Source organism: Pan troglodytes, chromosome 2, assembly GCF_028858775.2.
Source record: "Pan troglodytes isolate AG18354 chromosome 2, NHGRI_mPanTro3-v2.0_pri, whole genome shotgun sequence".
Lineage (NCBI taxonomy): Eukaryota > Metazoa > Chordata > Mammalia > Primates > Hominidae > Pan > Pan troglodytes.
In genome coordinates this window covers 53,363,247-53,372,969 of record NC_086015.1, presented here as the reverse complement: position 1 = coordinate 53,372,969, position 9,723 = coordinate 53,363,247, and the positions used below count along the sequence as shown (strand labels likewise).

Here is a 9,723-nt window from a genome sequence, read left to right as displayed (position 1 = left end):
CGCATCTAGACCAACTGCCTGACTTCCTCTTTCCTCTGGGTTTACTTCTCCCTCCAAGAGGAGGGTTGTGTGTGTGAGCGGGGCGACTGGAAAACATAGTGTTCAGGACGTTGTATCTTGTTCCAGGAACTAAGTACACGCCTGGGTAACTAATGTGGAGTACCTCTCCTTCCCCTGTTGCTATCGCCCCTCTGTGGCTGCTTGGCAAGTAGCTCAGTATGAAGAGCTGACGGAATTCTGCGGTGGGCCAGGTGGCTCTGGCGTCGATTGTTTAAGGCGACTGTTAATGACTACAACACACCATTGAGTCTTGGTCCCAAGGCGCTGGTGCACATGGTACTTCCCGAAATCCCTGTAGAGCCGCTGGAGCAGGAGCCCCGATCCCACGTTTGGGCAGCTGACTCGCCTAAGGCCTCCAGCTGAAAGCGGAATTGCAGGGGTGAGAATGAGCAGACCTAACTACCGGGCTTCTCGCACTTGGCCTGCATTTATTTAGGACCACGATAACCTCGAAGGCCAGGTTGGGGTGCCCGATGGGTCGTGGGCTTGCTGTCTAACTCCCTGAGATCGGCGGGCTGAACAGAGCTTCGAAGTGTAGCGCCATCCTGAGCAGAGGAAGGGGCGCCCGACGGCCGCGTAGCGGGCGGCAGGGCGGGAGGAAGTAGCAGCTGCTGCTCCCCGCCCACCCCTCTCGCATGTGCCTTTCCGCTCCACTGTTCGCCGGTGAGCTAGGTGGCGCGAGAGCGGAGGGGAGAAAAGACAGCGGCTGCAGGAGCCGAAGGCCGCGGCTCGAGGTGGGGCAGGGGCGGGCACGCGAGCGTGCGTGCGTGGGCGCGGTCTATAGCACGCCGCGCGCGGGGCGGATGTCCGGGCCGGCTGGGCCGGGGCCGCGGACGAGATGGCGGAAGGTGGAGGCTGCCGTGAGCGACCGGATGCGGAGACTCAGAAGTCCGAGCTTGGAGCCTTAATGAGGACCACACTCCAACGCGGGGCGCAGTGGTGAGCTCCCGGCTCGCTCTTCCTCTATGCAGAACCAGGGACCGAGAAAAAGGGGCCTCCTTTTTCTCGGCTAGAGTAGGGGCTGGGCGGGGATGGTATGTAGTGACCCTGAAAGAGTAGCCTGACACCTGCCCCTCAGGAGAATAACTCCAGGATCAGCTCTGGGAAAGCGCAGGCGGGGCCTGAGTGTCGTCTCAGTTCATTTGGAGCCCTAGGGGGCGGGCCCGGCGGGGGCCAGGAGGAGGGATGTGGTGAAGGGGAAGGTTGGTGGGGACCCTAAGGGTGGGGAGAGCCCTTTACCATGAGGACTCGCCGTGTGACCTTGGGCGAAGGTGTCACAGACCTGGATTCCTCACTGTTAAAACCAGGATAGCAATATTTGGCTCACCGACCTCAGTGGGTTGAGGGGAAAATCAGAAGTAGATACTTTGTAACTTGTAAACTGCCAACAGATGTCAAGGTCAGAAGCTGAACAAATGTCTGAGAACCCCGATTATTTTGGTAGCAAGTGTCAAAAATATTTGCGGCAGCAGTATCTTGGAGTGGGAGAGGAGGATAGCCTAGGTCCTGGAGCTAGATAGAAGATGAAGGGTCCAGAATTTAGAAGACCCAGGCTGAGTTATTAGGCATCTTAATAGATTGTTTAGTAGAGGGGACAATACTTTGTACTACTGGAGAGATTCCTGGGTGGTGTAATTGTGTAGGAGTAGAAAAACTAAGGCTAGACTTTGCATCGAGTATGATTGTTACCCATCTTGTTTGTTTTGTTTTGTTTTGTTTTGAGATGGAGTTTCACTCTTGTTGCCCAAGCTGGAGTGCAGTGGCGTGATCTTGGCTCATGGCAACCTCCGCCTCCCGGGTTCAAGCGATTCTCCTGCCTCAGCCTCCCGAGTAGCTGGGATTACAGGCTCACGCCACCACACCCAGCTAATTTTTTGTATTTTTAGTAGAGACCGGGTTTCACCATGTTGGGTAGGCTGGTCTCAAACTCTTGACCTTATGATCCACCCGCCTCGGCCTCCCAAAGTGCTGGGATTGCAGGTGGGAGCCACCGTGCTCGGCCCGAGTGTTACCTATCTTTAAGAAATCATTGTGGTGATGATCTGCCGCGGAATTGAGCAGGAGAATAGAAAAATTGGGGTTAGGAGGAGTACAGATAACAGCTTATGTGTTCACCTTGAGCTAACCAGTTTGTGAAAGGCAGGGTAAACAGAGGTACTTTTTTTGTGTTTTCTTTTCTTTTCTTTTTCTTTTTTTTTTTTTGAGAAGGAATTTCGCTCTTGTTGCCCAGGCTGGAGGGCAATGGCGCGATCTCGGGTCACGGCAACCTCCCCCTCCCGTGTTCAAGCGATTCTCCTGCCTCAGCCTCCCCAGTAGCTAGGATTACAGGCATGCGCCACCACGGCCGGCTAATTTTTTTTGTATTTTTAGTAGAGATGGGGTTTCTCCATTTTGGTCAGGCTGGTCTCGAATTCCTGATCTCAGGTGATCGCCCGCCGTGGCCTCCCAAAGTGCTGGGATTACAGGTGGAAGCTACTGCACCCGGCCTAGCAGAGGTACTTTTTAAGTTAACCTGTATAGCGTTCATAAAGAATACTCAGCAGAAGCAGAGGAAGTTTAAGATAGACTAAAATCATACAGTAAAATTGTATGGAAGGTATTGCTCAAGGGATTTGGAAGAAAAATAGCGTTTTAGAGATGGATGTGTTTATGGATCCTTGTGACCTCTGGGAAGCTGCCTGACCTCCTCTCACATTTGTTGGTTATAAAATTTTAAGGATGCACCAATATAATTGTTGATGCTTTGTTGCTCCACAGAGATTGTTTTAATTGTAAAACAGCATAGAGATACTTTTTTTTTTTTTTTTTTTTTTTTTGAGACGAAGTCTCACTGCGTCACCAGGCTGGAGTGCAGTGGCGCGATCTCGGCTCACTGTAATCTCTGCCTCCCGGGTTCAAGCGATTCTCCTGCTTCAGCCTCCCGAGTAGCTGGGATTATAGGCATGCACCACCATGCCCCGCTAATGTTTGTATTTTTAGTAGAGACAGGGTTTCACCATGTTGGCCAGGATGGTCTCGATCTCCTGACCTCGTGATCCACCTGCCTCAGCCTCCCAAAGTGCTGGGATTACAGGCGTGAGCCACCGCTCCCGGCCAGCACAGTGATACTTTAAAAATATAAACAGGTCTGGTGCAGTGGCTCATGCCTGTAATCCCAGCACTTTGGGAAGCTGAGGCAGGAGGATCACTTGAGGCCAGGAGTTCAAGACCAGCCTGGGCAACATAGCAAGAGCTAGCCTCTACAAAATAAAAATAAAGAAATAAATTAGCCAGGCATGGTGGTATGTGCCTATAGTCACAGCTACTCAGAGGCTGAGGCAGGAGGATCACTTGAGCCCAGGAGTTTGAGGCTACAGAGAGCTATGATTGTGCCACTGCACTCTAGCCTGGGTGACCCTCTCTCTAAGGAAATAAATAGGTAAATAAAATACCACATTTACTTACATTTAAGTAAAAAAGTGGCAAGTTGAATATGAAGCACAAATTAATGCTTTTTGACAAGATGAACAATAGGCACTATTATATGTACATGTGTATGTGTATATTTATATATGTACACGCATGTTATATACCTTTTTTTTGACAGGGTTTTATTCCTGTCGCCCAGGCTAGAGTGCAATGGCATGATCTCAGCTCACTGCAACTTCTGTCTTCCGGGTGCAAGTGATTCTTGTGCCTCAGCCTCCCGAGCAGCTGGGACTACAGGCATGTGCCACCACGCTCAGCTAATTTTTGTAATTTTAGTAGAGATGGGGTTTGTTGCCCAGGCTGGTCTTGAACTCCTGAGCTCAAGTGACCATCCACCTCGGCCTCTCAAAGTGCTGGGATTACAGGTGTGAGCCACTGTGCCTGGCCTTGTGTGTACATTTTTGGAACTCATTTGGTCCTTAAAGGAAAACTGAAGTGGGTGGTGTTTCTAACCCATTTTCAGAAAGAGCATTAGTTTAGTGCTGTTCATGTCAAGCAAAACAGTGTAACCAAACTGTCTGCCTGGACTGGGACTTCTGTAAAGATCATTATGAAATTAATGACTTGTGGCCGGGTGCGGTGGCTCACGCCTATAATCACAGCACTTTGGGAGGCCAAGGTGGACAGATTACCTGAGGTAGGGAGTTTGAGACTGTCCTGACCAACATGGAGAAACCCTGTCTCTACTAAAAATACAAAATTAGCCAGGTGTGGTGGCACACACCTGTAATCCCAGCTACGGGAGACTGAGGCAGGAGAATCACTTGAACCTGGGAGGCGGAGGTTGCGGAGAGCCGAGATCACACCATTGCACTCCAGCCTGGGTGACAAGAGCGAAACTCTGTCTCAAAAAAAAAAGAAGTTAATGACTTGTTTATTAGCAAACATGATTTTACCCATAAAAAGACTCCATTTAGACTGAGTGTGGTAGCTCATGCATGTAATCCCAGCACTTTGGGAGGCCAAGGCAGGAGGATCACCTGAGATCAGGAGTTCGAGACCAGCCTGGCCAACATGGTGAAACTCCATCTCTACTAAAAATACAAAAAAATTAGCTGGGCCTGGTGGTGCATGCCTGTAATCCCAGCTACTTGGGAGGCTGAGGCAGGAGAATTGCTTGAACCCAGGAGGTGGAGGTTGTAGTGAGCCAAGATCATACCACCGCACTCCAGCCTGGGCAACAAGAGCGAAAACTCCGTCTCAAAAAAAAAAAAAAAAAAAAAGAGGCCAGGCGCAGTGGCTCATGCCTGTAATCCCAGCACTTTGGGAGGCCAAAGTAGGCGGATCACCTGAGGTCAGGAGTTTGAGACCAGCCTGCCCAACATGGTGAAACCCCGTCTCTACTAAAAATACAAAAATTAGCTGGGAGTGGTGACAGGTGCCTGTAATCCCAGTTAGTCAGGAGGCTGAGGCAGGAGAATTGCTTGAACCTGGGAGGCAGAGGTTGCAGTGAGCCAAGATTGTGTCACTATACTCCAGCCTGGGCGACAGAACAAGACTCCGTCTAAAAGAAAAAAAAAGAAAGACGGCATTTAAATAAGCATTTTGAAACCACTTGTTTTCTTTCTTTTATTCACTCTTTGAACAATCATTTCACTTAATGGATGCATACCCTGGGCCAGACTCTCTGTGCCATGTGGGGCCTGGGCCCTGCTCTTGCTCTTGTGACAGTGTTTTTTAGTGGGTATTGCATATGCCCCAAGTGGAAGGACCATAAAAAAGATTAAGGAAGCAGCTGCAGAAATTTATAATCTCAGCTTTTCTGCTACAGTAAATTTTTGTCTCTCTCTAGGTATCTTATTGACAGCCGGTGGTTCAAGCAGTGGAAGAAGTATGTGGGCTTTGACAGCTGGGACATGTACAATGTGGGTGAACATAACCTATTTCCTGGCCCAATAGACAACTCTGGGCTATTTTCAGGTATAGTAAATGTTGCTTTTCTAGCTAAACATTCACCTGGGCAGTGGCCTGATGTTATGTGCATCTGTAACATGGACGTTGTGAACTTTCCTAGTGTGAGGAGATAGAAACAAGTATCCTCATTTTGCATCTATAGCAGAAGTCTTTGCAAACCCTTAATGAGAAGTTAAGCTACTTTTTTCCCTTAAATTAACTGCATCTGATAAGAGTATGCTTCTAACATTTTAACTTTCTCTCTTTGCAAATTAGTTCTGCTAGCTATCTCACATTTTAAGTTAGTATATGGAATGGAAAGAAATAGGATGTCATTTTGAAATTGTATCTAAAATTTAAGAACCAGAATTTTTTGTTACCTTTGCAGTGGAACAAATTGTAAACCTGTGAACTTTATCAAGAATTCCTGTAATGGCTGTTTTCATCATATAACTAGTGTGAGGAGAGGTTGAAGGTCAGTAGACAGAGTTATGACTGTAGTCAGCTCCCAATGGGAACTGTAGGAAAAGCGACATGTAACACACTAGAGCTTTGCTTGCACTTGTACATGCACTGAGATGACAGAGTCAGCTTTTCCCAGGCTTTCTTTTGCCTGACTTCAGACCTCTTTAAAGTCATGATAGAGGTGATCTGTCATGGGTGTCAAAAATCAGGGCAGTGCCAGGAGTGGTGTCTCACGCCTGTAACTCAGCACTTTGGGAGGCCAAGGCAGGTGGATCACCTGAGGTCAGGAGTTCGAGACCAGCCTGGCCAACATGGTGAAACCCCGTCTCTACCATGTTGGCTAGGCTGGCCTTGAGCTCCTGGGCTCAAGCTATCTTCCTGCCTCAGCCTCCTTAGTCACTGAGACTACAGTGTTCTACCACTCTCAGCTGTTTTTTAAGTTTTTTGGTAGAGACGGGGTCTTGCTATGTTGCCCAGGCTGGTTGAACTCCTGGCCTCAAGCCATCCTCCCACCTTGGCTTCCCAGAGTTTTGGTGTGAGCCACTGTGCCTGGCCTAACTTGGATATTTTTAAAACTGAGCAATGCTTCAGCTCAGACCTTGTTTTAGGAGAGGTCTGCATGGTATAAACAATATCATTTACTTTGTTTCCTGAAATAGGTCAAATGGTGGCACTATGCCACGAAGTTGCCCTAAGGAATCATTTCATTATGTTCACATTTTGTTCTTTTTCTCATTTTTATGAAATGGAGAATTCATAAGGTTTTAAATTCAGGCATACTTTGGCTTATTGTGCTTTGCTTTATTATATGTTGCAGATACTGCATTTTTAGCAAATTTTGTAGGTATTTGGCAACGCTGCCTTGACAATCTGTCAGTTCCATTTTTACAACAGCATGTGCTCACTTCATGTCTCTGTTACCACATTTTGGTAATTCTCAAAATACTTCAAAGTTTTTCATTATTATTTGTTATGGTGATCAGTGATCAGGGAGCTTTCTTTTTTTTTTTTTGAGACGGAGTTTTGCTCTTGTTGCCCAGGCAGGAGTGCAGTGGCATGATCGTGGCTCATGGCAACCTCCACCTCTTGGGTTCAAGTGATTCTCCTGCCTCAGCCTCCCGAGTAGCTAGGATTACAGGCATGCGCCACCACGCCTGGCTAATTTTGTATTTTTAGTAGAGATGGGGTTTCTCCATGTTGGTCAGGCTGGTCTTGAACTCCCGACCTCAGCCTCCCAAAGTGCTGGGATTACAGGCGTGAGCCACCGTGCCCAGCCAACAGGGATCTTTCATGTTGCTATTGTAATTGTTTTGGGGCATCATGAAGGGAGCCCATGTAAGACAGTGAACTTAATTGGTAATTATTGTGTGTATTCTCGCTGCTTCACCAACCAGCCATTCCATCTCTCTCTCTCTCCTCAGGCTTTGCTATTGCCTGAGACACAATGACACTGAAATTCGGCCACTTAGTAACCCTAACAACGTCTTCTAAATGTTCAAGTGAAAAGGAGAATTGCATGTCTCTCACTTCAAATCAAAGCTAGAAATGATTTGAGTTTGGTTAAGGAAGCCGAAATAGGTTGTAAGCTAGGCCTCTTGTGCCATATAGCTAGCCAAGTTGTGAATGTAAATGTAAACCTCCTGGACTTAAGTGATCCTTCCACCTCAGCCTCCTGAGTAGCTAGGACTACAGGTGCTTGCCAGCATTCCTGGCTCATTTTTGTATGTGTTTTTTTTTTTTGTAGCGATGGAGTTTTGTCATGTTGCCTGGGAGATGGAGGAACCCAGGAAATGGTGGTTTCAGTGAGCTGAGATTGCGCCACTGCACTCCAGCTTGGGCGACAGAAGTGAGACTCCATCTCAAAAAAAAAAAAAAAAAAGTGCTACTCTAGTGAACACATGAATTATAAGAGCCTGAAACAGCCTTATTATTGCTGATATGGAGAAAGTTGTTTATTCATTTATTTTTTTTTTTGAGACAAGGTGCCACCTTGTCTCAAAAAAAAAAAAAGGTAGCTACTGCTACCTCGTGCAGTAGCACAATCACACCTCACTACAACCTTGACCTTCCCAGGCTCAGGTGATCCTCCCACCTCAGCCTCCTGAGTAACTGGAACTACAGGCCCCACCACACTCGACTAATTATTGTATTTTTTGCAGAGATTTTTTGTGGGTTTTGTCATGTTGTTCAGGTTGATCTTGAATTCCTGGGCTCAAGCAATCCTCCCGCCTTGACGTCCCAGAGTGCTGGGATTACAGGTGTGAGTCACTGTGCCCAGGCTAAACAACAGGTTTTATTTTATTTTATTTTTATTTATTATTATTATTTTTTTGAGACAGAGTCTCACCATGGGGTTTCACCATGTTGGCCAGGCTGGTCTCAAACTCCTGACCTTAAGTGATCCACCTGCCTCGGCCTCTCAAAGTGCTGGGATTACAGGCATGAGCTACTGTGCCTGGCCTAAACAACAGATTTTAAATGTAGACAAAACACCCTTCTATTGGGAAGATGCCATCTACCTCTTTGCTGCTAGAGGGGAAAAGTCAGTGCCTGGGTTCAGAGCCTTTTTTTTTTTTTTTGAGACAGGGTCTTGCCCTGTCACCTAGGCTGTAGTGTGTGATCACAGCTCACTGCAGCCTTAACCTCCTGGGCTCAAGTGATCCTCCCACCTCAGCCTCCTGAGTAGCTAGGACTACAGTTGCTTGCCACCATGCTTGGCTGATTTTTATATGTTTGTTTGTTTGTTTGTTTGTTTGTTTGTTTTGTAAGACAGAGTCGCGCTCTGTCGTCTAGGCTGAAGTGCAATGGCACAATCTTGGCTCACTGCAACCTCCACCTCCCAGTTTCAAGTGATTCTCCTGCCTCAGCCTCCCAAGTAGCTGGGATTACAGGTACCTGCCACCACACCCAGCTAATTTTTTTTTGTATTTTTAGTAAAGACGGGATTTCAGCACGTTGGCCAGCCTGGTCTCGAACTCCTGACCTCAGGTGGTCCACCCGCCTTGACCTCCCAAAGTGCTGGAATTACAGGTGTGAGCCACTGTGCCCAGCTTTGTATTTTTTTTTTTTTTTTGTAGAGATGGGATTTTGCCATGTTGCCCGGGCTGGTCTCCAACTCCTGGGCTCAAGTGATCTGTCTGCCTTGACTTCTCAAAGTGCTGGGATTATAGGCATGAGCCACTCTGTCCGGCCAGATTCAGAGCCTTGAAGGACAGGCTGACTCTCTTCTTAAGGGATACTGCAGATGGTGACTTTAGTTTGAAGCCAGTGCTCATTTATCATTCCAAAAATCCCAAGGCCCTCAAGAATTATGCTAAATCTGCTCTGCCTGTGCCCTACACATGCAACAACAAAGCCTGCATGATAGCATATTTATTTACAGCATGGTATACCGAATATTTTTGTTTTTATTTTATTTTTCTGGGACAGAGTCTCGCTGTGTCGCCCAGGCTGGAATGCAGTGGTACAATCTCGGCTTACTGCAACCTCTGCTTCCCGGGTTCAAGTTATTTTCATGGCTCAGCCTCCCAGGTAGCTGAGATTACAGACATGCACCACCAGGTCTGGCTAATTTTTGTACTTTTAGTAGAGATGGGGTTTTGCTATGTTGGCCAGGCTGGTCTCAAACTCCTGGCCTCAAGTGATCCACCCGCCTTGACCTCCCTAAGTGCTGGGATTACAGGCATGAGCCACCACAACAAGTTTACCGATTTTTTTTTTTTTTGAGTCGGAGTTTTGCTCTTTTGCCCAGGCTGGAGTGCAATGGTGCGATCTTGGCTCACCACAACCTCTGCCTCCCAGGTTCAAGAGATTCTCCTGCCTCAGCCTCCTGAGTAG

General features: G+C 47.5%; 1 protein-coding gene across 12 annotated transcripts in view; it reads left to right on the top strand.

The window, feature by feature from the left end:
- Positions 1-241: 241 nt before the first annotated feature.
- USP4 (ubiquitin specific peptidase 4) overlaps positions 242-9,723 on the top strand; it is a 64,170-nt gene continuing 54,688 nt past the window's right edge. For 8 of the 12 annotated variants that reach the window (XM_016941094.4, XM_063806778.1, XM_054681868.2 and 5 more), the window contains exons 1-2: positions 723-999; positions 5,321-5,448. In XM_016941094.4, the coding sequence (XP_016796583.1) occupies positions 899-999; positions 5,321-5,448 (229 nt within the window). In that variant the 5' untranslated portion in view covers positions 723-898. Of the gene's footprint in view, positions 1,000-5,320; positions 5,449-9,723 lie in introns of all 12 variants that reach the window. The other 4 variants (XM_001163445.8, XM_003309847.7, XM_001163407.8 and 1 more) reach the window with 4 other exon arrangements.